The following is a 27,919-nucleotide window of genomic DNA, read 5'->3' as shown; positions in this document are numbered from 1 at the left end:
AGAACGTGGTTATTGTGAAATAAAGAAGGTTTTCTTATGACAATGGACTCTCAAGTAATGGCATGTATGAATCACTTTATCTTTGGGAAGTTTTTATTATGACAATAGACACAAAGTAAGTGCATCCGTGAATTAGCTTATCTTGAAAAAAGTTTTAGAAAAAATGTGAAAAGAAAATTATTTTTTAAAATATTTAGAATATTTAGAAAACCACAGTGCATTAATTGACTAGCAGCATTTTAATTTTAAAAAATTTAAACCAAATGTAGCTTAGCCCAACTTTATATCTGAAAATGATTGATTTAATTAAGCAACTACTGAAGTTCATATCAAATTTTAACTTCCCACATGGAAAGTATAAAACCAGAAGAAGAAAAACAGAGTATTACTTATTTCTTGAGTTCTGATATATTATTTCAAGTTTGAGCCAGAAGTGGATTTGGTGCATTCAACAGCCACTACAGTCGACGATCTCAGTCATTGAAGATCAGACGGTTAATTTCAAATTTCTGGTTTGCTGAATGAAATCACAATGTACGTTATTATCTAATGGTTTAGATCGGCAGACTGTAGTGACTGCAGAAATTATTGACAGCAGCAAATCCAGGAATGTCTAGTGGCCTACCAGCCTTAAATAAAATATCCTTGCAGTTGCACATATGATACAATTTCTGGTGCATGTCAGCCACCTTAGCAAAAAGTATAAATTAATGTGTCCAAAAAAGTCAAAGATTAGAAGCTCGCAGGGTTAGGAATCTTCAATCTTGTCTAAATTACGCGCACGCGACTTATTTCTGCAAATCAACGCCTTATTTATGCAGATTGCACACTTTTCCTATGTGTATTAATTTCTGAAGAGCAGCTTTAGCTTCTTCTAATGTTTCAACACTCTGTCCTTCATCAAATGATATCCTCTGAATGTTGAACTGCATACAAGACATTAAATAATACTAAGAAAAACAGCAGGCAGCAAAAATTAAATTGGCAAACTAACAGTTGTAATAAAAGCTTACCTGGGCACCTTGACGAACCCTAATATCAGTCCCTTTGCTGTCGATAGATATGAGTGCTGCATCATCTACCTCAATCTCATTAGATAGTAGTTTCTTTAGGGGCTTTGAGAATATGGCATTGAGTTCCTATTGTTTCAAAAATAAAACCAAACAATGAAGTGTTACAACTCTGAAAGAGATATAGACCCTGTTTGAATAAACAGCTTATTTGCAGCTTATAGCACAAGTGCTTATCAATATAAACGCTTATGTATAAGCTGTTTTTATAGCGCAAATGATTAAATAATTTTATACTATTTTTGTAATGCTATAAGCTGTTTTCTTAATATATTTTGGAAAACTTATGAAAATAAGTTGAACAAAGCTTATAAAAATGTCAGAAGCTGCTTTTACAAATTCACCCCAACAGTGTCACTAAATTTATGTTAGTAGATAAACTCAGATAAGCTAATCTAAACATGCCCATAGTACTTGTGTAGCTCAGTAACATTGGTTTAGTTACAGAAGCTGTTAACATCAGATGTATCAGTTTGTGATGGTTAAATGTTCAGAGATGATTAACTGTATTAACAGTTGTCTCCACCAGTAGATTATCCCTTATAAATGCTAGAACTCAAACAATGAGTGAGTCCTAAATAGTAATGAAAGACAGAGTTTCTGAGAGCTTGCTCTTTGGTAATCTGGCTTGTTTCTCTCTTTCACTTTCTCACAGTTTCCCACACTTCTTCACTTTCTCACTGAGTCACTAACGCTCAGATTCTTTTACTCAAGGACAGGTTTTAGATAATCATATCAACAAGTATCTAAATGATGCAATGTCATCGCAAAATATTTGACTGAAACAGCTAGACTTGGACATCAACATAACTTTTGGTTTGAGGGTTATTTTCTGGGAGGGGAGAAATAACTAATAAGGGTTAGGACTCAGGAAAACAAAATCATTAATCTACATTATGTAAGACATTAGTGAATAAAAGGAAACAAGCAGGGGCTAACTAGTAAACGTATATAAACATCCCGAGTGAAGCACGTGAATATCCATTTAATTATGCATCCATCACCACTCTCCAGCTACTATGCTTAAGAAGCTATAATCTCCCTTCCAGAAGCTATAATCTTTCTTCTAAATGGAGTAGAAAGAAACAATTTGCATTAGAATTCAGAAAATTTACCTTCAGATACTGCTCACCACCATCAACTGCAATCTTATCAGGTTGAAGGGTTTCATAATCCTTTACATCCACCCAAGCAACAGTACCAAAGCCTCCAATGAAATATATGTCACTGCCAAAGACAAAAAATAATTTAATTAAGTATGCTTAGGCATGCAAGTTTTCAAACCAAACAGCAAGTAGAATTTGTATTTCCAATTCTGCATGGATTCTATGGATCGTGAGTTCAGTATATCATCTTATAAATAACTACTCCCTCCATAAGTATAAGCAAAATTCAAAATGTATTAGGTCCAAATTTAAACCAAATATATTTACTTTTAATTATATTTAAGACTGGAGGGAGTATACAACTTTTTATGGGAAGCTTCAACGGAAAACAAAAAGTTCTACACATAACCTCGATGCTTCACCAAACCCCAAAAATATGATTGTTTCGTGACTAACTGAAAAACATGTTTCTTTTATCAAACTCTACCATAATGGGCCCTTTTTTTTGTCAAATATGAACCAGGCCAAAGTAAATTGCCCCAAAAAGAGTTTGCAGCAAAATGTTTTGTTCAACACAGCATAGATGGAAAGTAGTCAACCTTATACTCTGCATCCTAAAATAGTAGAAGTTGCCCCACTGTTGAGAAGGACCCTGATGGTGCTTTGCAATATACTGCTTATGTGCCCATTCCTGTTAGTACAAATTTGATATTATGATATATGTGCAAATAAACCTCAATTAAAAATATAAAGTGCACATTTTCTGACCCACAAGAATAAATTAATCGGTAAATAACCTGTTGATCTTCTGGAAGCGGATAAACATCACCAAAAATAGTTACTCTTGCATTGGACAAACCACTCCATCCAGGTATCTAATAAACATAACTGTCAATAAAACCCAGATGGAGAAAAACAAGAAGCAGAATATAAAAGCTCATATAGGAAATATCAAATAGAAAACCTGAACAACAAGTGTGCATCTTGGGTCAGCTAACAAATTCCTTGTGTGAATTGCAAGAGGAGAAAATGAGAATATTGGATCTGTAAATCAAGAATACAAGACATGTTTTTTAGATAAATACTATGAAGAAACAACTAAATATAATGGTTCAACAATCCTACCGATCCATAACCTGCCAAATTAGGTCAAGATCAACATGAAACAAATTTCAGAAGTGAATCGAACTATCTAGGTTATGTAATGGAGAGGAACAAATGGAACCACCAAACCGACACGCATCCAGGGGCACTTTAGAATGCAAGTATCTTGAGGTGGGCTGTCAACTTTCAGTTATTCTTTATTTTTGTGTATATTTATTCTGTGTCATTAATTGTCATTTGGATTTGAATTTTCATTATAATCATAGGGCATGTATATGGTATAGAAGTAAGATAGGTTGAATGAGTGTAGTGGGATGCATATGTGTGAAAGGAGAGGCAGGAGAGGAACTGGGACAGCAAGAATACCCACTGCAGAGAAGACGCTATGGGAAAAGTTTGTTAAAAAAGAATGGGAAGTGGGAAGGCTGTAACACGGATAGCTATCACATGTTGTGTGAAGTTACCAGAAAGGGCGATGGTAAAATTCAATGCTTTATAAACTGAACCTGACCATCTGAGACTGATCAAATGTTCAATTCATTTTACCCAAAAAACAAGTAGAATTGATGCAAAATCAGTGATAAAAAATTAGTTTGAACAGTCCAAAACAATTAATAAAGCCCATACACATGAACTTCCATAATTGGTTTTTCTTTATCTCAAAAATCATATAGTATAGCCATTTTGTGTTAATACATTACTTGTACATAATATTATAAATATGTACTATGCATCACCTCTTTGTTTGACCATAGTTGAACTAATCAACGTGAGTTCAAATGTGAACCAGTGCCTTTATCGGTTCAATGACTGGTTCGGTTTTTATAATATTGGCAAAAACAAAGGGGGAGGAAGAGAAAAACAGATAGGGGATGAAAGGCTTAGGCAGGCTGGAGCATTCTGCTCGGATGCAAAATCTCCAACGTATGTTTTCTTTTGCATTTTAGTTTAAGCAGAGGGGTTCAACTAGTAAGTCCGCCTACTTTCTACCCAATCTCCAGCTCTTATCATATTCTCACTCTTTCCTGAGCAAGAACCAAACCTGGAATGCAATCATCTGTAAACTGTAATCACGACCAACTATTTAAGTAGCTTCATTTCATTAACTTGGTAACGAAATACTAGGATTACGAGAACCAGTTATCAAGAATGTTACATATCTGGCACATTGGACCAGTGGCCCATAACTCCCAACTTAATCTCCTATTAACTTTATTCAAACTAAGGATATACAACCAAAAACTAAATCCATAATGCATAAAATATTCATAAGTGAACATGAGAATCTAATCAAGCAAATGAAGAATTATCAAACTTACGGCCCATCGAATCCGGTGCAAAATCAACCAAAGAACCAAATGGATATCCTTCTCGTCGGTGGTGCATTCGAGACATTACAGTGCAAAGATGAGCAAATCTGGCCTTGAATTAGACAAGGAAAAATAATTTGAAAATCAATAAAGGTAATCCATGAATGAAATCGGGTCAAGGTTCAGTTCTACTGCTAAAATATATACAATAATCACCACTTTACCTGCTCCATCAAATTGCGAACTGCTAAAGCAGGTCTAGGCAAACCATGGGCCGAGGTTGCACTCTGGACACCACCAGAAATTGGAGTTCTGAAAAGTCCAGCCCGTGTACCCCCACCCGACCCACTTCCTCCCGGAGTCGTAATAGTTGACCATGACATGCCTGTTTGTATTGGCTCATGTGCATCATCATTATCATCATCATCATCAGTACTCTGAGAATGGCTTAAATTTTCCTTCAGAAGAATAAAAATCAACCCAATTAAGTCACTCAAATGTCAAAGATAAACATATTACTCATCATCTATAAAAACAGGCCAATCAACGTCCCCTTTATAATGAATCATTAAATTTTCCAATAACTGTGCAATTAAAATACATGTGCACTTAGTTCTATGGTAGCAAAAATTGATTTTGTATCTAATTTGAACGAAAAATGATTTATGCATAGTTACCTTCACATAAAGTGAGTTGAATAGTAAGTTTGAGGCTTAGAATCATGGTTGCATACAAAAGATAGAATGTGCTTGGTTATATTTACATAAAAGTGAGTTAACATACATTTGGGACTAAAATCAACTCTGAAATTCCAGCATCAAAACGCTTGCTCAAAATCACTCATACACATCAAAAAATGAATTCTATGCATCTACAATATTTTTTTACTCCTCCAACAGTGAAACAAACATACACTTATGAGAGCTTCAAATTAGATTTCCTTATGGTTCAACAACAACAACAACAACCAAGCCTTATCCCACTAAATGTGGGATCCGGCTACATGAATCAAGTTTCGCCATAATGTTATATCCAGGACCATGCTTCTATCCAAATCGTTAATCTTGAGATCTTTCTTAATAACTTATCTCATAGCCTTTCTAGGTCTTCCTCTTCCTCTAGTGGTTTGACATCTCTCCATCCAATCGACTCTCCTTACAATAGAATCTACATGTCTTCTCTCAATATACCCAAACCACCTAAGTCTATGTTTGGTTCCACGGGCCGTAATCACGTCTGGTTAGGTTAAACATGGTTTGACTGCTGATTAGTTATGTTTGCTCCTGATAGATATAGTATAGATAGGGATTTATTAGTTTCTATGCTTAATAGTGTTGAGCTGTATTAGTTTGTTACAGTTTGTTATAGCTTTCCCACTCTCTATATATAGAGTGTTCATTGTATCACTTTGATTATGAAATACAATGAGAGATTCTCTAACTGTCTCCTCTAACTGCATTATGCACTTCTATCATGGTATCAGAGCTGGGAAGGGACACAGGTTCAGTGTTGGATGGAATGGATTGTTGAGAGTTGGCTGAAGAAGAAGATGAGGGACTGACAGTCTGTAGAGGGACAGGAATAGATGAGAGTGATGGCATAGACCAAGAAGATACCGTAGGAAAAGAAGAGGAGGCTGGAGTAGATTGAGAAGTAGTAGGGAACATAGTGGAGTAAGGGAATATGGACTCATGGAACAAAACATCTTTGGAGATGTAAACGTGTCCATTAGATGCAAGACACTTATATCCCTTGTGAGTTGTAGAATATCCAAGAAATATACATTCTTGTGACCTATAGTCCAATTTATGGGAGTTATGGGGCCGAAGGAAAGGATAACAAGAGCATCCAAACACTCTAAGAGTGGAGTAGCCAGGTGGTTTGTTAAGTAATTTGGAGTAAGGGGAGTGATTGTCAAGTGTGAGGCTAGGGAGTCTATTGATAAGGTAAGCAGCTGTGACAAAAGCATGATCTTAGAATTTTAATAGGAGGGTAGACTGAGCAAGTAAGGTTAGGCCAGTTTCAACAATGTGGTGATGTTTGCGTTCAACAATACCATTTTGATGGTGTGTATGTGGGCATGTAAACCTGTGAATAATACCCAACTCAGTGAAATACTTAGTGAAGGGCCTGAACTCACCTCCCCCATCACTTTGAACACATTTTATTTGACAGTTGAATTGAAGTTCAACCATTTTCTTAAATTGGGTGAATTGAGTTAGGGTGTCAGATTTGAGTCAATTCTACCCCGAGCTTAGATTTCTAGCTTTGCAATAGCATAAAATCAAGTCTTGAAATTTTTTAAGTGATAATAGATACATCTACACTCAAAATCACTTTTGATCCAAACAATTTAAACATGAATTAATAAAACTCATTGTTTTAAAACATAACCTAAAATAAAACACTTTGTATTCAAACCACTTTTTAACAAAATCAATTATTTCAAAATGAACATTAGCATGTGAAAATCAATTTTATGCGACTGAAATCAGTTTAATCTTTCAACAGAAAAACAGAATCAAACTAGAAGCCGGAATCAAAACACGAGTTATTAAGCGAAGTAGAAGAATTAATTGAGATGCATACGAATAGCAGTAGAGAAAGAGAAGGTACCCGAGGATGAGAAGGTAAAGCGGAGGCATTGAGTTCATCACCTTCTTCGCTGGGAAGTTGAGTAGGGAAAGCAGAGAGACGAAGAGGAGCCGCAACCAATGAGTGTGAATGTGAGGGTTGGGTGATTTTGAGGAAAGAAGGTCGAGTTGTTACTCCGCCGGCGGAGATGATGGAAGAAGGAGTGTGGTGGTGGTGGTGGTGATGGTGGAGGAGTGAGTGAGTGTCGGAGATCGAATGAAACGACATCGCTTCCATTGAATTGGGATATTATTCGATGATGGAAAATAGAGCGGTGAGGTTTTGAAGCTAAACCCCGTTGGCGTATTCAAAGAGAGAATATATACACTTTCTCTTCGCTGATAGGGATGAGAGTTAGGGCGTGACTCGGATATAACATTCAGTCAGTTATGGAAACTTATTTGTTTACTTTACCAGTTATATTAAATAAGTTTGAGAATGACAAGAACTAAAAACATGTTATTTTACAAGTATATCCTCACAACACAAAAAGGTTTCAAGTGTATGATGTGGTTTTTAATAAAATTATATTTTCATTTCCTATTCTCTTTGTTCACACAATGAGTGATTTAGTTGATCATTTCACACAGATTAAGAAAAATGAATAATTGAAAGAGAGAATGATATTTTTACTAAAGTACTATTATCATGTATTAGGAATGATAAAAGTAATACTAGTATTAATTAAAGGGTAAAATTGGAAAATATGCATTGGAAATTGAAATGAATCATTCATTTTTGGGACACTCTTTTATTCTAAATGGGTCACTCATTGTGGGACGGAGTGAGTAATATTTTTTCAGTCATCTATTAAGACGACCACATCGTGCTCATAAAAATCAACGAGCTAACCTCTTATGACCAATTTCTAGCATAACATGTGTTAGTGTGTGAGGCATTTTGAGTGAGAAAAGGAACGAGAGAGAATGAAAAGTAATTCATGAATTATTATTATTGAAAAACTAGTAAAACTGAATTACAATTATGTGCATATATACAACTATGTTACTTGTATATTAAGTAACTAATATTATAAACTTTAGCCCTAACTAATTTGGGCTTGGATTACAACTTGGATTATATCACAATATACCCACTTATAATTCAGTTGTTGAGAACAAGCTAATCATAGTTGATCTGAACTATTCCTAATTTCTTTCTCAAAGTTAGGAATCTGTCGATCTCTAGTTCTTTGGTGAAAATGTCAGCCAACACTCGATCAATGTCTCACTTCAAGTTCACACTTGTTTACCTTCTCCCTTAGAAAATGAAACATAACCTCAATGTGCTTACTTCTTCCATGCATAACTGAATTATTTACAAGATTAATGACTGACTTGTTGTCGATCTGCAGCACTAGTGGTTTCTTCACTTTGACCTTCATCTCTTCTAGCACATATCTGATCCGAATTGCTTGACAAGCATCATGGGATCCGGCTATATATTCAACCTCACATGATGATAATTCCACCACAAGTTGTTTTCCCAAACACCATGAGATTAAGGAACCAAATACTCGAAAGAAGTAATTCGTTGTGCTTCTTCGATCTTCCTTGTCTCCTCATCAATCAACATTTGAATAGAAATTAATCATTACTTATTTGCTTTCAGAGTCTCATCGAAATAGGATTCCACGGTTCATTGATTCTTTTAAGTATCTCAAGATTCTTCTTGCAGCCTTCATGCGCGACGCCTTTGGTTCATCCATGTATATGTTCACTAATCCGAATGAGAAACTTATATCAGGTATGTTATTGCACACATACCTCATAGATCAATTTGTTTGAACAAAGTAGCGTTAACCTTGTTATCCTCTCCATGTTTCTCCAGTTTCAGATTTGGTTAGACATGTGAGGATGCAGGATTCGGGTCTTCCATCTTGAATCTCTTGAGTATTTCTTTGACATACTTTCCTTAATGTAGCATCATACCTTGCTTCGATATTTGAAATTCCATGTCTAGGAAATAAGATAATTTCCCCATTTCTGACATTTTAAATTCCCTCTTCATCAACTCTTTAAAATTAATTTTTTCATGCTATTTCCAGTTACTAGTAAGTCATCAACATATAAGCAAATGATTGTTATATATTGTGCTACAACTTGAACATAGACACCATACTCAGACTTGCATTTGATAAATCCCAATTCGATCAAGTATGAGTCGATCTTCTTGTTCCATGCCCTAGGTGCCTACTTGAGACCATAAAGGGTTTTTTTTGCAACTTGTACACTTTCCTCACTTCCTTTTGTATAACAAACCCAAGAGGTTGTGTGACATACACGACTTCATCTATGGGACCATTCAAAAATCAATCTTGCTTACATGACAAGGCTACCACCAATCAGATAGTCTCCAATCTTACTATTAATGCATATACTTCAGAGTAGTTGAGTCTTTCTCTCTGAAGAAGTCCTACCACCATAATCATAGGTTAACTATTATCTTTAAACTTCCTTCTCTTAGCATCAGAAATATGCTTGTAGCAAATAGAGCCAAACACCTTCAGATGACTCACCGATGATCGTTTTTCACTCCATACTTCTTCAGGAACCTTATTTTTCAGCTTCTTAGTAGAGCACATGTTTAGAATATAAACAACAGTGGTGACAACTTCACCCCATAAGTATTTTGGAAAATTCTTCTGCTTCAGCATGCATTTCTTCATATCCAATATGGTCATGTCTCTTCTTTCTATTACTTCATTATGTTGGGCATGTAAGGAGCAGTTACCTCATGATCAATACCATGTTTTACAAAAAATTCTCTGAATATTTTGGACGTGTATTTGCCATATCCATCTATTTGCAAAACTTTGGTCTTGTTTTCACTCGGGTTTTCGATAAGCATCTTGAATCTCTTAAAGATTTCAAATACTTTGCCTTTACGTTTGATCACATAGATCCAAAGTTTTCGATTATACTCATAGACAAATGAGACAAAATATTTGTTTTCTCCAATGATATGATCTTCAAACAGGTCACATACATACGAATGTACTACTTCTAGCATGCAAGAGGGCCTTATTGGCATAGTCAAAATGAAAGACTTTATGGATTCCTTCCTTACTAAGCAACCTTCATAGAGTTTGTTAGGCATCTAAAGACTTGGTATACCAGTTACCATATCGTGAGTGATCAGTTAATTGAGTGACCTAAAATTCAAGTGTCTAAACCTCAATGTCACAACCAACTATTCATGTGGTCGAAAACTATTTTGAGGCATTGTACCTCAGTCGAACTGATCATGGTCTTAAATATCCTGTTCTTCGACAAAGGGCATTTTAAGACCAAACTATTATGGGTGTCGAACAGTTCCAAGGCTCCATATTTCATAACCACTGAGAAACCTTTTTCGACCAGTTGTCCAACACTTAGCCAGTTTCACTTTATTTCAGGTACATATAGTACATTTTTTATCATAACTTTTGCTCTAGCACTCATTTGAATAACTATGTTGCTAGTACCTTCTAATTGCAACGAACTATTATCTAAAAGTTTAATCTTGCTCTTTTTCGACTCGTCAAAATCTGCCAACCACACTTTCCTACCAGTCATGTGATTTGAGTAGCCTGTGTCAAGGAACCATATTTTGGAGTTGACATGGTCATTTGCAACTACAGCCATAACCACCATATCTTCGGAATCATCTCAATATCGGCGTGCAAGGTTTTCTCCTTCTCCTTGCCTTTTGTCGCCCCCTTATCCTTCTAGTACCAACAATTCTTAGCCAAATGACCCTACTTTTCACAGTTATAACACCACACAGGGACGAAGCGAGAAAATTTTGAATGTGGGGACAAATATAATACTAAATGTAGATTTAAGATAAGTAAATTTTTTGATACCCATGAATTTTGGTTATAAATCAATACTTTTAGTGTAAATAAATTTAAAATGTTATTTTTAAAAATAAATAATATTAAAATATAATATATTATTAAATTTCATTATTTTATTAGATGAAGATACTAAGATTTAATAAAATTCAAAAGTAAGTGTTCAACTTTAAGGTATATGTGTTTTTAGTGTAAAACAATTTTATGTTTATTAAATTAATTCTTATCACTTTGTTATAATATTTTTCAAAGAAATTATCAACCATCTATTTTGTGAGACATATTTAGATGTATGCATAATTATTTTTACAATAATAATATGCATATCAACTTAATTATATATTTAAAATATAATAAATTAATATTTAATATAAGATATTTATTACTTAAATAAATAAATATTATAACATATTTATTGACAAAATAAATTTATAACATACTATAAAATATAAATAAATTCAGAATTTATTGTAACATAAAGTATTAAATTGGTATCAACAAAAATTATATTGTATTGTATTAAATAAATTATATTTAGATGTCATGATAGTGAAGTGGAAACAATTTTTAAGAATTAATTTGTGATATTTATTTATTATATGACACTTAAGTATTATAACAATATTATTATAATTAATATTACTTTTAAGTGATAAATTTTTAGTGGGGGCAGGTGCCTACACATTCATATGTGTGGCTCCGTCCCTGACACCACACACCTTTTTTTTTCTCTTCTTTGTCTTTTTGATAGGAGTTTCCTTCTCATCTTTTTGGGGATTCAGAAGCCTCATTATCGACCTTATGATTTTGAGGGTTCGACCAAGACATTTTACTTTGAGTCTTGTCTCTTTTGCCATTGAACTTGTTGGAACCACCATGTTTCTTCCATGTCTGAGCTTGTAGTGCTTGTATCGAATCTTGAACACCTTTCTTTTTTACAATCCTCATCTCATGTGCCTCCAACGAACCAACCAAATCTTCCAATTTCATGGTTTCAAGATTGTTGGACTCTTGAATTGCTACGATAACGTGATCAAAGTGAGAGGTCAACATACACATTACATTCTCAACCATCATCTTATTAGTTAAGGTTTCACCATAACCTTTCATGAGATGGATAAGATTATGCACCTTTAAGATATATCCTGCAATATTTTCTTCTTCTCCCATCTGCAACAATTCTTACTGCCTTCGCAACACCTACAATTTGACGACTTTAAACTTCTCACATCCTTTGTAATACTTGAAAAGAATATCATATGCCTCCTTCGTCGATTCAACATGAGAAATCCAATCAAAGTTCATTGCATCTGCTGCAGATTAAATACAATATGCAACCTTATAATCTTTCTTCTTTGCATCCTTGTGAATGACTCTCTGAGCACCAGTTGCATTGTCAGTAAGCTCAGGGATGTCGTTGTTGACCACTTCTAGGATTTCATGAAAACCGAACAAATACTTCATTTGCTTACTCCGCCGATTCCAATTTTTTTCGTCAAGAATTGGAAGAGAATTCAAAATGCCATTGGTATCGTTCATCTCTGCAGAATTTGCAATTCACAATCCCTGGAAAACACGACTACCAACGTGAAGTTCTTGAAAACACGATCAAGAACACAAATAAGAAGCTCTAGATACCGATTTGTTAGTGCATGAGGCACTTTTAGTGAGAGAATGAATGTGTGTGTGTGTGTATGTGTATGTGTGTGTGTGAGAGAGAGAGAAAGAGAGAGAGATAAATAATTGATGAATTGTTATTATTAAAAAGCTGTTAAAACTGAATTATAATTATGTGTATATATACAACTATGTTACTTGTATATTAAGTAACTAACATAACAAATTGTAACCCTAACTAACTTGGGTTTGGGCTACAACTTGGAGTATATCACAACAACCTGTTGATATATCAAATTGTTGTAATCCTTCCTATCAATGCAGCTAATGTTGAAACCGGTCTCAATAATTAGTCTAGCTCAACCAATGGTAGCCCCACTTCCCTAGCAGAAAAGGACAATACTACTACCCATGTTGCTCTCAACGCTGTCACAACTGAGTTTTTATCAATTGAACATACTTATCATCAAGGAAATAATTTATTCATTGAACAAAAAATTAGTGCTCATTATACCTAAATTGAGAATGTTAGAACATTATGTCAATATTCCAATATAGGGAGATGAATTTAATAAAGTTCCTTAAGTCTCACATTGTGTGTTTGTTGAAAAAACTCCTTAGTCCCACATTGCTTATGTGAGATATATTAGCTAGGTCACTTCATTATATAAGAAAAATTTCGGTTTCATTCCAAAATACACCAAAAACTTATTTTGAGTTTTTCCTTCCTCACTCTCATAACTCTACATCTTTCGAATTGTCGAAGCACCAACATCTCCCCCTTTCTTTTTACTCGTTGAATTTTTTGAGTACTTTCTTGAATTCTCTTTAGAGAATTATGTTAATTTCTCCTTAATTGAGTTGGGAAATTATCAAGTATAATTTTTGGATTCTCTTTAGAGAATTATTCAAATTTCTCTTTGTTTGAGAAATCACTTTGAGTGGTTAAATGGTCATTATTGAATTCTCTTTGGGGAATTATTGGAATTTCTCTTAGTTTGAGAAATTATTACGATGGATTATTATGCCAAATACTATGAGTGATATTTATACCATATTATAATGGTCTTTGTACCATCAGAAAGTGTATTTCTAGATCGATCATTTACCGTGAAAGTAGTAATCGTACAATATAGAACTAAGTTGTTTTATCTTGGAGGCGGCGCAGTAGTTCGACTCTTTGCATAATTTGTCAGTTCCGTGAAATGTATTAAAGAGAGCGAACCATTTCGTGACTCATCCTAACTTCTTCTATGGCTATTTTCAAAATCCAAAAATAACAATTTTAAGACGTTAGAGAAACTATCATGGCTACCAAAGAAGTTATTGGTAATTTTGCAGTCGTCCTTCTGACAAACCATTTAAGCTTGAGGGTTCTCACTTCAAACATTGGCAAACTAAAATGAAAATGTTATTATACCTTAAATAAGGTTTATTAAGTTCTTACTGGGGATATTTCTGTTGTTCCTTCTAGATCAACAGAATAAACTAATGGTAACAAAACTGTGAATTCATACAAACCTGTTAACTCGTCTGAATTAGACTCTGGTGCAAAAGTTAAAGTTGATGATTTAGAAATCAGGAAAAAAATCCACCTGGAAATATAATGATTATCTTTGCAAAAACCACATTCTGAACGGTCTCGCTGACGATCTATATGATTACTACAATATCCGTGAGACTGCTAAACGTATATGGGAAGCTCTAGAAATAAAATATGATACTAAAGAACTGGAACAAAGAAGTGTGTCGTAAGCCGCTACTTAAAGTATCAGATGGCATATGAAAGGTACGTGGAAGCATAATTCCACGAAGTTCATAAGATTTCTTATGAAATAATTACAAAGGTATGTGTTTAGATGAACAATTTCAAATTGCTTTTATTATTGACAAATTTCCACCTACTTTGAAAGTTTTTTAAATTTTGTTTCACCATAAGACAAAAGAATTTTTAATTGAGAGTCTGATTATTTGCCTTCGAGTTGAAAAAGAATCTCAGAGACAAGATAAAAAGAAAATTCTTGGTTGTTTCAAACAACAAAAAGAAATTCGGTGTAGTTCTGAAGCCATTTGGAAAATGATTAAAGAATCAGAACTAAAATGTTTTGAACTGAATTAAGAATGAGAACCCTTCAAGAGCCCCTATTAATCTAATTAGTAAGCAACAACTACCACCATAAAGAAATGTCACTGACATTTTCTCTTGCTTCAATTGTAGAAAACTAGGTCATATGATTAAGAAATGTAAGATCGAGTTTAAACCTTGTGTTGCCCCTACAACATATGTTAATCTAATTGAAGAGAAATTTACTACTTTGATCACTAAAATCAACATGATTGGTGAATTTGATGGTTGGTGGATAGACATTGTCTCTTCTCGTCATGTCTGTTATGATCATGCAATGTTCAAAACATACATGAATAAGAAAGTGTTGTTGGGAGTTGTCGACACCACCAAAGTTGTCAGTATTGGAGAAGTGGAGCATAGTCCATCTCTGAAAATACTTTAATTTTGAAGGATGTCATGTATACTTTAAAGATTATAAAGAATCTTGTTTCCGATTTTCTTCTGAAAAAGACAGGGTTAGTCAGTTTATTGGGGTAGATTTGTACACGATCACTAAAAATAATTTTTTTGTGAAATTGTTATGTTTAAGTCTTTTGTGAATGAAATTGAAATTGAAATTCAATTTAGTAACATGATTAAGAGACTTTGTATTAATAGGGGAATTGGATGTTATTTTAGTTTATTTAGTGAATTTTATAAACAACATGGAATTATACATAAAACAACTGCACCAAACTCTCCTGAAATGAATGGTAAAACATAAAGAAATAATAGAACTCTTACTGAAGTAGTTATTGCTATTACGTTGAATTCTTGTGTTGCATGTCACTGGTGGGGGGGGGGGGATTTTATTAGAGAGTTTTCTATGTCCTGAATCGATTTCCCAAGTTAAAATGTAGGTTCTCTCCTTATGAGATATTAAAGAAAAGACAACCAAATTTGTCTTGTTTAAGAACTTAGGGTTGTCTGACTTATGTTATATGAGATATTGGATCGAACTCTAGTATGATCGAAGGGGAACTTCTTGATTCGACAATTCGACAGGACCTTATCATGTCGTCAAATTCTGTTCACATGATGTAGTCTAAGCATGTTAGGATTGTTAGCACGTCGAATTGGGCCTGTTTGTTATGCCTAGTTGTTTAAGTTAGCTTATTCTCTAAGTTAACTTGTGTAATGGGCTTGTGTGTAAAAGCTCATTAGTTTAGTATGTTAGTTTTCTTATAAATAGCATACTAGTCTCTCATCATTGCATAATGCAAATCCTAATTAAGGTGAGAGAGATTATTTTCTATTCTGTAACATTTGTAATCTTATTTCAAAGAGAAAGTAAAGAATAGCAGTTTATAACCGACCTGTTGTGTTTTTCTTGCTTCTTTTTTCTACCCTTGTGGGTTTCTTGCCGATTAAGAAACCAATTATACTTTGTAATTCGGGCATCATTTTCACACCAAATTGGTGTGTGAGCATAGAGAAGGTGTCGTCAATAAAGTATGAGATTGAAAAGTTCACCGGAGTGAACGACTTCGGTTTGTGGCGCTTGAAAATCAAAGCCATATTGGTTCAACATGGTTGCTTAGAAGTGTTGAAGGGAGACATAGCCATGGCTGTTGTGTTAAAGGATAAAGAAAAATTAACTATGGTAGAGAAAACCCACAATGCCATCTTATTGAGCCCTGGTGATAAGATTCTTCGACAGGTTTCGAAGGAGACGATGACGTTGGGTGTTTGGGAGAAACTCAAAAGTTTATACATGACTAAATCACTGGTCAATCGTCTCTACCTGAAGCAAGCTTTGTATTCATTCAAGATGAGCAAAGACAAAGTTCTGGCCGAGTAGTTGGATATGTTCAACAAGATGATTCTTGATCTTGAAAATACTGATGTAAAAATCGAGGATGAAGATCAAGCGTTGTTACTGTTGTGTGCTTTTCCTAGAACACATGCTCACTTCAAAGAAACTGTCTTGTATGGATGAAGATCAATGGTTTATGAAACTTTTTCTTGAATCTTTAAAATTCTTTGGGTTGATAAACTTTTATACCAATAGTGAAATAAAAACAAGGAAATATATATCCTTCTCCCCCATTTGACATTATCAAAAAGAAGGGAAATATGAGTGAAATATGAAAGTATAAACACTAAAGCTAGCGGAAATATACCCGAACGTATAACACGTTCGAACATACAATAGAGTCTTCGTCGAACTTTATTTATTCCCGAAGGAAAGGGAAAACATCGACAAAACCCGAGGGAAAAGAGATATGATGGGTAAGGAAATTGGTTATGCAATGGGAATGTATTAGCACCACAAACATCCATGGTACTCCATGGGAACCATTTTGATCATTCTCGCTTGAATGGGTGTTATCTGAAGATTACTCGCAAAAGAATTAGGAAAGGAAGAGCAATAGATAAAGTGCTCAGTGAGGATTGGGGTCCTCATGCCTATGTATCCTCATAGTGCAATGAGGAATTCGGAGCTCCGTAGTTCAAAGAACTAGTAGTGGAAGATGAAAAAAAGTTGTCATAACAACATGGTCTAAACCAAAGAATTGTGTTTTGAACTCCAACCAAGGATGAAAACATGAGCCCAAGAGTAAGGTGGCTTTTACCAGTACGTGGGCTAGCATGGCTGCCGCTATAGGGTAATGCCGAAAATATGAATAAATAAGTGTTTGGGGGTATGACCCGAACATCTCTTGGTTCACAAGGTCACGCAAGAAGGAGCACAAAGAGGTAGTGTATTTGGCTCAAAGATAACCAGTATATCACATGGAGTGAATAAAGGTAGAAATATGAGTGCATCACGGAGATGAACAGAATGAAGTGACCAAAGTCATAGAAATGAAGGTTTGATAACAAGTGACTGAAGAAGTGTAGTTTGAAACCAAACGTCAAGTATATTGGAATCCATAAGAAAAATGGAATTTGTACCATAGAGGGAAACAACGTTAATCGATACATGGACTAATATGGCTGTCACTATATGATATTTAGCTAAAAAAGAAAGAATTAAATGTATGGGTATGGGCCAAACAACTCTAGGGACAAATGCGGATTGCCGCTATATCGTCCTAAAAGGGTGTATATGGATATCCAAAGAAAGTTGTATTTAGGTGTCAAAGAAATAATATGCCACTGAAGTGAGTGGTTTATGATCGAAGGTAAATACTATATCATGAAAGATATAAATGGTGCCCTAAGGCGGAAGGAGAAATAATTAGGAGTATGCTCGCCAAGGATTCACATCCTCGTGCCTACGTATTCTCATTATGCAATGAGAAAGTCAGAGCAATCGTAGTTCGTGGAGCCACGAGAATAGAGAGAGAGAAAAGTGATGAAAATAATAACTTGCACCAACACAATGGTATCAAGGGAACCCACAAATGGATGGAACTTGGAATCAAAGAGTAAACAAGCATTTACCATTATGTTGGCTAACATGGTTGCCGCTATAGGGTAAAGCCAAAAACAAATACTGAATTAAGTGTCTGGGTGCCAACCAAACAACTCTTGATTCACAAGATGGACTACCGCTATATCTTCCTAAAAGGGTATAGGTGGGTGTAACACCTCAAAATTTGCCCTCCTCTCTTGGGACTAGCATTAACATATTGCATATCATTTTAGGGCATTAGGCATCTCATATTGCATAACATGTGGTTACATGGTGCAAGTCATCTTCCCAAGTCTTAATCAGGAGGTGAGGAAGTCAAGGTGCAAGCCTAGGGTTATTGACTGATCATGGGCCATCTGAGGATGGGGCTGTGGATTAGGGTTTCATGATTCTCAAGGGATATTGGTCTTCATATTGATTGAATTGATACATCATCATCATGGTTGGTGTCATCAGGAGATTGAAGCAGATTCTTTGAGATTAGGGTTTTGACCACTGGTCAACCCTAATCAGTTGTATTGGGCCAGTCAGGGCTGGATCAGGAGATGAGGTTTCTGATGATTATGGGGTTCATTTTGTGATTATATTGTGCTTATTGAGACTAGGGTATCACCCTTGAGCCATTTCAGTTGGAAATTGGGGCTCAGATTGATCAATGCATTGCCAAATTCATCTATCAGATGAAAAGTCAACTGTGGTCAACTGTACATGATCTGGTGGATTTGGAGGTGGAAACAAGTTAGACACACTTCATTCATGTTGGAACAAGTGTTGAATGACATTGCAAAGCTTAAGAATGAAGAAAATCAAGTCAGGACAAAAACTGCCAAAAATAGCAGGTGACTGGTAACTGAAGTTTCCAAAAATGGAAAGTTTTTGACCTCAAAAACAGAAGTCCAAGGAAGCTTCAAATGAAAAATTGTTCAACATGACAGTTGTAGATCTTGCTCTCACCTTTCCAAAAAGTCCAAGAACTTGAAAATCCAATGTATGGTTTGCAAAATATGGCTCAGTGAATTTCAGAAAAGATCCGTAATCAGGAGGCCATAACTACCACATACTTTGTCCAAATTGCAAGTTCTTTATATGCACAAACTCCATTTGACATGTACTTTGAGGGTGCATAATTGGATTTTCCCAAAAATGGCCAAGGCAAAAAGTCACTTTTCAACTGGACAGCTGAATTGGACCAGGGGCAAAATTGTCCAAATGTCAAAATAATTGGAATTTTTGAATGGGACTTTTTCCAACACCTTAGGAATGGCATTTAGAATGTGTTTGAATTTTCATTTCATGCATAAGGCTTTTAATTTGGATTTTGTCTTGAAAAATGGAAATGACAAAAATGGACCAAATGCATACACATGGTGAATTTGAGAATGGAGCAACCAATGAGCATGAAACAAGTTTCTACAGTTCACATATGATATTTAGGAGGTGTATGTGCTGTCACTGAGGTGGCATGAGCTGTCTAAAGGAATTGACCATTTTGCCCTCACTTACAAAATTACCATTTCACTTAACATGTCAAAATTGCTAATTAGGTGGATTAAGCTTGGATTAAGTGCACATATATATTCATAATCATTGGTTAATCATAACAGAAAATCATTCATCCCAAGGTTGGATCTGAAAACCTCTCACATTCTCTCAAATTCATCAAAATCTCAAGAACACCATAAACACAAAACTTCATCAAACTTCATCAAATCTCAACCAATTTTCGAGATTCTTTTTGCATTCATCTCCTCTCATCAATATCTCAATCTGTTTTGGAAGTTTGGAAGGAAAAGGTTTGTAATCGCGGCTGTCCAAAAGTGCATCATCAATGGTGAAACTCGAATTCGGACGCTAGAAGCTACCTGGACTTGAAGTAAGCGCATCAAACATCTTCATTATCATCCTTGTTCATCTGTTTGTGGAAATAGAGTCTCAAGAACAACAATTTCGGCGCTGCAATTTCCAGGTGAGTGAAATTCGATCGTCACGATTCTCTTAATGCTTATGTGCGTTTGAAAGATCATGATACGTAGGTTATGGTGATACCTTTAGTTTTGATTATGATGAACTGTAGTGTGCGAAATCTAGATTTGAAAGTATGTTGCCAAACCTTTAATCGTCCGATCCGTAGGATATAGTGAGTGTTAGAGGAAATAGGTAGCATATTCGTCGTGTACGTCGCGAGAGGAAGAGAACGGTTATTCATTTGTGAGATTTGGTTGAGTTTTGAGCGAAACCGATGCCGCCGTTGATGAACATGTGAAGACGCGCGAGAGAGACGATGCATTTCCTGGAAAAAAGCCATTTGATCCGTGTTTTCTGTTTGAAATTTTGAATCCGCCGTTTCCCGCGCCACTGTTCATGATATTACCATTATGCCATTAATGAATCTTATTTAATTATATTAGTTCAATTAATTCTTAAAAAATTACAAACACTTTAAAAAATTCATAAAAAATAGTAAAAAATTCCTAAAAATATGGAGATTTTTTCCTTGACTTTGTTGACTTATGTAGATGATTTTTGACCTATTGGTCAAAGTTGTGCATGGCAAATATTTTATTTGGCATAGGCTTTTCTAATGTATGTCACATTTTGATACATTTTGGCAATTTGATCATGAAATACTCATATCATAAAATAAATGGCTGAAAATTTTTGTGATGATTGTGGACTCATTGATGCTCATTTATATGTAAATTTCATGCATTTTTGATACCTGGTCAATGAGCAGCAAATTCTGGAACTTAGGTGTGACAATTTGTGTCACACCTCTTGATGTCAACTTGTGGAATTTAATTGATTGACCTATACATGTTAGAATTGAATGAAATTTTTCATGGTGAATTGTTGACATGTTAGGATGCTTGGTGAATTTTTGTAGAATTTTTCACTGCCTTTTCTAATTGATCATGATTTTTCATTTCTGGTGATTGAATTTGCAAGTCCATGTGACCTAGGTTGGTAGAATGATTGAGAAATGCTCATGTTGTATTGTATGGCCATGAAATTTGGTATGAATGTTGTAGACACATGTTAGGACCTCCCTGTTTTGGTCCCATCCATTTCTATTTTGTTTTCAATGAGATGTGAATTTTTGAAGTGGAAGCATGTATTGATGTTGTGATTTGGAGCCTATAATTGTGACTGTTTTTGTTGATTTTCATTGACATGGTTCCATTTGCCTAAATGAGCTCAAATTTGACATGGTAGACCTTGATTAGGCCCTGTTTAGGTGTAATTAATTTGAGAATTTTTGGATTTATTGTGATGTGGATTTGAATGCAATAGTTCTGCTTGTATGCTTGGTGCTTCATTTGAACTAGTTTGCCTTATTTTGTGCATAGCATGAGCATAATGAATGATATAAACATGAGACCAATGATGTTTGTTCTTGTTTGATGTTAATTTGATGTTGGTTGATGAATACCTTGCTGTTTTAGATTTTTTCTTGCTTTTGGACCCTAGGCTTGGCCTAGTGGTCTAGTTGCTAATGTTTGCTTGATGTTTCAGGATCAAACGCATAATGCACATGGAGAATGATCCAAATCAATTTTAATTGATGTTGTTGATGTTTGTACACTAACATAACATTGTTTTGTAGGTGGTAAAGCTTAGGCTTAAGCTTTGAGCTTGCCTTGTGTTGTGTATTGCTTTGTATAGTTTGATTGATTGAACACTTGCTGTTTGGTTTTGTCTGTCTGAGTACTAACTGTGTTGGATTGTTTCCAGGTACTTTAGTTGCTCAGTTCCTTGTGAACTTTTGCTTTGCGTTGCTTAAGCAACTTGCATTGAGGTAAGTCCTCTTGACTTCATGTAGTCTGGAGACCCGGCTGTTACCGGGCCGGGCAAATTGTCTGAAGTCCTCCTTAAGAGGCAATGATTGTGTATGTTTATTTTTCAAGCCCAAGCAGGAAAAGTCCTTCAAGTAAGGCAATTGGTGGAAGGTAGGGACAAGCAACCTGTCCCCCACTATTCAGTGAGTCATCTCCTTGCTCCCATTACATGGTTGTAGCATTGAGATCAAAAGCCCAAGATCTGTTGTGTCAGAGTCATCGAGTATAGAAGGGTTCCCCTATTCTGGACCCATGCTCATTTGTCAGCTCTCCCTGGTTAGGGATAAGAGCTGTGAGGTCTGATCCTCACTTCATCCTTTCATCTGCTTCACCTTAGCCTCGTAATGGCAAGGTTAAGAGCAAATCCAGCCCATACAGACGACTCGCTTCGGCAGTCAAACCTATTGATTGAGCCCCCTTGTTTGGCTATAGTGCGTGTTATGTGGATATCTGATTGACATGCTTGTTTGAGATGCCTGTTCTCATTTGATGTATGATATGATTGTATGCTTGTGTGCTAGCTTCTTTCCTGGTTAGGTTAGTTTGCTTATGCAAGTAGGACAGAAAACCGAACTTAGGGTAAACGATGCATGACAACATTAGGCTCGAGTCTCAGCTCCCTAGTCGCGTGTCTTTCCCCGGTTTCTGGTTAGCAATTTAGTCCCTTTCAGGGGAACTACATCGCCCTGATCCTCGTTCCAGACGAGGTATGTAGGCAGGTGGTCGTGCGAGACCACTCCGGGCAACCTTTTTCTTTTTTGCGTGTGTTTGTTTGTTATCTGATTGTGTTTGGTTCGGATGCCGACGTAAGCCCAGTGATTGGCTGTCGGGCTCCACGTTTGCCCTTTTGAGTGTGTTCTGGTTCGGATGCCGACGTAATTCCATCCAGTGGTTGTCGGGCTCCATGTTTGCCATCTATTTTATTGTTTTGTGTTGTTTGGCGTGCGTAAGCCGAACTACAGTGGCTCTGATTCTTGTTCCAGACAAGATATGTAGGCATAAGGTGCGATACCTTATCGAGCTCCCTTCTCTTAACCCCACCTGCGTTCCCCGTGTGTGTGTGTGATGTTTAGCAACCTTTTCTTTATTTTAGAACGTGGATCCCTAGGAGTACCTAGGACGTGAGGGGTGCTAATACCTTCCCCTTGCGTAACCGACTCCCGAACCTTTTCTCTCTGGTCGCGAGACCATGTCTTTCCAGGTTTCTCTGAGCGTTTCCTTTCCCTATCTTGGGATAAATAACGTTTAGTGGCGGCTCTGTGTGTTTTTATTTTTAGGCTCGCCGGTTGATTTTTCGCAGGATGCGACAGCTGGCGACTCTGCTGGGGAATGACTATCGGATGTAGACCTGTGCTGGTCCATCTTCCCTAAGCGAGTCCTTCCTAGCGTCCTAGGATAGTTTAGGTTGCTTGTGATGTTTGATTTATTGCATTTATTATTCTAACCCATGTATATATGTGCATTAAATACTTGCATGCATCATACTATTATTGTTGCCATCCTCTGTGCAGGTGGTTCCCTCTGTTTGGGGTGGGTGTTCTGAGTGGGGCTAAAACCCAGGCCCGAGTATACACCTAGGATTAGCGTGGTCTCATGTCGCTCATGTGTCGGTTGGGCATATTGTTGCGACGTGACATACCACAAGTCGGACGAGGTTCATCTGAGAAGTGCTCTTCCAGTGGGGTTCTCCACTTTGGTTGGGTTATCTCTTTTGGGCTGTTGACTCTGATGACCGATCATTTCCCGGATCTTTGGTTTAGACGATCTTAAGGGAGCTACAATGGCACACCCGCGAGGGCAAACCCATTGAGTATCTCCGCCCGATTGTCGAGACTATTATCCGCCTTAGGATGACCTGTTTAGAATTAACCTGTGAGGGGAGGTTGATTTCTTTCAGATGCATGTTCAGATGGTGACTTGTTGTTCCGTGGATCAGAGTCCTATTTATAAGTCGGATTTATGGTCGTTTATTTCAGAGACGCCGGAGTGCTGTCCGTGATTTATCAGCGGGGATCCGTTTATTTCAGGATTCCCCGGGCCGAGATATTTATCAGTGGGGATCCGTTTATTTCAGGATTCCCCGGGCCGATTCAGATGGTGGTGATGTGTCTGCTCAGAGACTGATGGTGATGATGATGATGTATCTTTCTTCCGTTTATTTCGGAACCCGTGGGTCAGATTTGTGGTTACAGTTTCCTCAGATGGTTGTGATCAGTCCAGGGATCCGAGCTGTAGTTCAGAGCAACAGATGATCAGATGACTTGGAGGATGGCACTATGCATTGCATACATCTGCATCATTCTCATTTTGCATTCATCTGCACCAAACTCACGTCTAGTCATATGGGGAGTACTATGGATTGAGAATCTGGTTGAGAGACATTCGGATGTCAGAATGTTATTGATGAAATATTATTTGTCTCGATGAAACCAAAATCAAGAGACAAAGTGTTCCTCATATGGATGGACGTTGCATTCATGCATATTAACCTGTTTGCTGTTTTGCAGGTGTCGGGTTCTAACGTGCTTGTCTGTTTCAGGAACCATTGCTCGTGCTCGTAGAACTGTACCCTTGCACTCAACTCGTCCTCACAGATATTACACCAGGCGCAATACTCCCAGACTGATAGATCCTCTCAACGCTGACATCCTTGAGCTGAAAGAGAGGATGAGAGAGCTGATCAGTGTCATGCAAGAGTTCGCCTTGGGGTAGAAAGTAATTGCCGAAAAGGTGGGGAGGATTGAAGACTGGCTGAAGATGGGGAACATGCAAGGAAACGCTTCGTTGTCTGGACCGAAGAAATTCTTTGGTAATGACCAGTGCAAGGATGAGGGTGGATCGAGTGCTGTGTACGCCCAGAGAGGACACGGTAGGGGTCGTTACTACCAGCACACCGCTGCGGTAACTATTCCTGCTGACAATCAGCCTGCACAACAGCAACAGCAGCGTCAGCCATTCCAGCGGAGGTCTCCGAGGGTAGGATATCCAGTCAGGAGGAGGATGAGTGATCGGCATTTTGACAGGCCGCCTGTGACCTATTCTTTCCTATTGAAAAAGATGAAAGATATGAGGCTGGTACAATTGAGGACTTTGGCACCTATGGGACCTGATCAAAGGCCAGCCAATTTTGATGAAAATGTCAAATGTGAATTCCATTCGGGTGCTCCCGGGCACAGTGTAGAGGACTGCAAAGCTTTTAAGCACGTAGTCCAAGACCTGGTGGATTCCAAGGCCCTCAATTTTACATTGTCATTGAATGCTGATGCCAATCCCATGCCGGCACATGGTCAGGCGATGGTGAATGCAATTGCTGAAGATTCAGATCACGCCTATACAGTGGGTAAAGAAGCTGACAGTGACTGCAAGTTCAGTGGTTGGATAAAGCCGTGCGTACCAGGAAGCTGAAAGGCCTAAACAAGATCGTCACTGACACTCGTCCGGAAGAGTAATATTTCTTGTTTTCAGTTTATATGCATGGAAGCCATATGTGTTGCCCGACACGTAATGGTTCATTGTAAGGGCCACCTCATGTTTAAATTTGCATTTTCTGCATCATTAATAAACGGATGTTTTTCAGTCAAAAAGCGGTGTTCCCTGTTTTTCATTTATTTTTGCAGTTTAAAAACAAATAAAAATGGCGATGTTTGTTTTCATTTTTCTTTTTGATTTGTCTCGTCCCAAAGTTCAAAAATAATTCTCCGGATCTCGTTGATAACAATTGGGTTACCCCTCATATGACTTCGACCATTCGATCTATCTTGCTGAAGAAGAAGACGAAGAGGATTGTGATCTGCTGGGAGATTAGCCAGGTTGCCAAAACAAGAGGAGAAGGTGATTCAGCCGCATGAAGAGCGGATGGAGATTGTTATTCCAAGCACCGCCGAGGTCAGGAAGTGAAAATTGGAGCCGCTTCAGAGGCGAATCGAGACCAGAATGGTAGCCTTGTTGAAGGGAGCATGTGGATGCCTTCACCTGGTCATGTCGGGATATGCCAGGGTCGGATACCAATGTCGTTGTGCACAAGCTACCGTTGAGAAGACTGTCCTCTGGAGAAGCATAACGCCAGTGCCTGTATCAGAGAGCCATGGTGACTTTGTTTCATGATATGATTCATCATGAAATTGAATGCTATGACATGATAGCAAAGTCCCGAACAGAAGTGGGGCATCTGGCAGACCGGGGCAAGTCGGTTGACGGGTTGAGACTATTCAAGCTGAGGTTGAATTCAGATAAGCGCACTATCAGAGTGCGGTCCGGTAAGATGTTGGGGTTCATTATAAGGGAGGAATCGAGGTTCATCCTGCAAAAAAAAAAAAAAAAAAAAAACAAGGAAAAACAACAATAAAACAAAATGCCTGAACCGAGAAATAGAAAAGAGTAGGTTCGTGGTTTCTTAGAAGGATTGAACTACCTGTCATGGTTCATATCTCATCTAGCAATCACGGGTGAACCCATATTCAAATTGTTGAAAAGGAAGATCAAACGGTCAGGCGAAATAATGATTGCCAAGGGGCATTGAAAGAATAAGTTGCAGGAACCTCTGATTCTGATACCTCCTGTGGGAGGAGCAATTGTCAAATCTGTACTGGACAGCTTCGAGGGGTCTACGAGGTGTATTGGGTCAGCATGACGCGTCTTGTCGAAAAGAGCATGCAATTTACCTTAGCAAAAAGTTTACCGACTGTGAAACAATACATTCACTGTTCGAGAAAACTTGATGTACTTTGGCATAGGCTGCTCGCCGACTGAGACAGTTTATGCTGGTTCATACCACTTTGTGGATTTCCGAGATGGATCCGATCGCGTATGTGTTTGATAAGCCAACATTGACCGGACGGGTTGCAAGAGTGCAAAATAATGTTGACTGATTTGTGATGCTCTCAGAAAGCAATCAAAGGGAGTGTATTGTCCGATTACGTCGCTCCGCAACCCATTGAGGATCATCAACCGATGAAGTTTGAGTTCCCTGATGAGGACATCTCGAGGTGCTCTGATCGAAAGATTGAGAGTAGCCGATCCCGGAGGAGGGGCCTGACCCTGAATCCGAACGGATTTTGATGTCTGATGGGGAGGTTAAGGAGAATAAGATTTTGTTGCCCGGATAACGTTGGAATGCACCGACGGTGCGATTGTGCAGAAAATGGTGGTAACCTACAAAGATTGGCATGAGATGTTGCCGTTCGCATTGCATGGGTATCGAACGTCGGTACGTACATCTACTGGGGCAACTCCTTTCTCATTGGTATATGGAATGGAGGCGGTGTTACCTGTTGAGGTTCAGATTCCCTCTTTGAGAGTCCTGATGGACGTGAAATTGCAAGAGGCGGAATGGGTAAGGACCCGGTATGAAGAGTTGAGCCTAATAGAGGAAAAGAGGCTAGCAGCTATCTGTCATGGGCAGTTATACCAGCAGCGGATGAAGCGTGCTTTTGACAGAAAGGTACGACCTCGGGTATATCATGTAGGTGATATGGTGTTGAAAAGGATCCTTCCTCCTCAAGACGATCGAAGGGGCAAACGGACACTCAGTCATGAATCCCCAGCATGGTCAAGAAGGTTTTCTCTGGTGGAGCCTTGTTGTTAACGGCCATGGATGGTGAGGATTTTCCATCCCCTGTGAATGCGGACGCAGTTAAAAAATACTTCGTATAAAAAGACCCGTTGGACGAAAAGAACAAAATAGTCCAGGCAAGAATGGGCATCCCGGCGAACCAAAAACAGAAAAAGGTTCGGGCAAAAATTAGGGATATAAAATGAAAAAACTGTACACCCGGCAAGTCGAAAACCTGGAAAGGCGACTTGGGCAAAAAGGGGTATCCCGGTGGACTGAAAAGCCGAAAGGGCGGTCCAGGCAAAAGAGGGATTGAAACGAACAACTGCGTCTGGCATGATCGTTTGCGCTTTGGTTAAAGCATCTTGGATAATACCCGGTAGGG

The 27,919-nt window shown here is 37.4% G+C and overlaps 2 protein-coding genes across 2 annotated transcripts in view; both read right to left on the bottom strand.

Moving 5' to 3' along the window:
* Positions 1-370: 370 nt before the first annotated feature.
* LOC127107205 (uncharacterized) lies at positions 371-7,624 on the bottom strand. Its single transcript, XM_051044498.1, has 9 exons — positions 7,207-7,624; positions 4,815-5,048; positions 4,600-4,702; positions 3,141-3,220; positions 2,974-3,051; positions 2,776-2,867; positions 2,186-2,297; positions 1,014-1,139; positions 371-926 (listed from the first exon to the last, which is right to left on the bottom strand). Exons 1-9 carry the CDS (start codon positions 7,459-7,461, stop codon positions 810-812), a joined length of 1,197 nt encoding a protein of 398 aa, XP_050900455.1. The 5' UTR covers positions 7,462-7,624; the 3' UTR covers positions 371-809.
* A 4,758-nt stretch (positions 7,625-12,382) lies between these two features.
* Positions 12,383-27,919, bottom strand: part of LOC127104895 (uncharacterized) — a 33,718-nt gene continuing 18,181 nt past the window's right edge. The window contains exon 5 of the mRNA XM_051042036.1: positions 12,383-12,603. Within this exon, the coding sequence (XP_050897993.1) occupies positions 12,383-12,603 (221 nt within the window). The remainder of the gene's footprint in view (positions 12,604-27,919) is intronic.

This window comes from Lathyrus oleraceus, chromosome 7 (assembly GCF_024323335.1).
Source record: "Lathyrus oleraceus cultivar Zhongwan6 chromosome 7, CAAS_Psat_ZW6_1.0, whole genome shotgun sequence".
NCBI lineage: Eukaryota > Viridiplantae > Streptophyta > Magnoliopsida > Fabales > Fabaceae > Lathyrus > Lathyrus oleraceus.
This window is presented reverse-complemented; position numbering and strand designations above follow the sequence as displayed.

Coding starts and splice junctions, on each gene's coding strand:
- LOC127107205 (XM_051044498.1), bottom strand. CDS start 7,461: ATGGAAGCGATGTCGTTTCATTCGATCTCCGACACTCACTCACTCCTC. Junction 3,052..3,140: donor GATGCACACTTGTTGTTCAG/GTTTTCTATTTG, acceptor TATGTTTATTAG/ATACCTGGATGGAGTGGTTT. Junction 2,298..2,775: donor TTTAGGATGCAGAGTATAAG/GTTGACTACTTT, acceptor TGTCTTTGGCAG/TGACATATATTTCATTGGAG.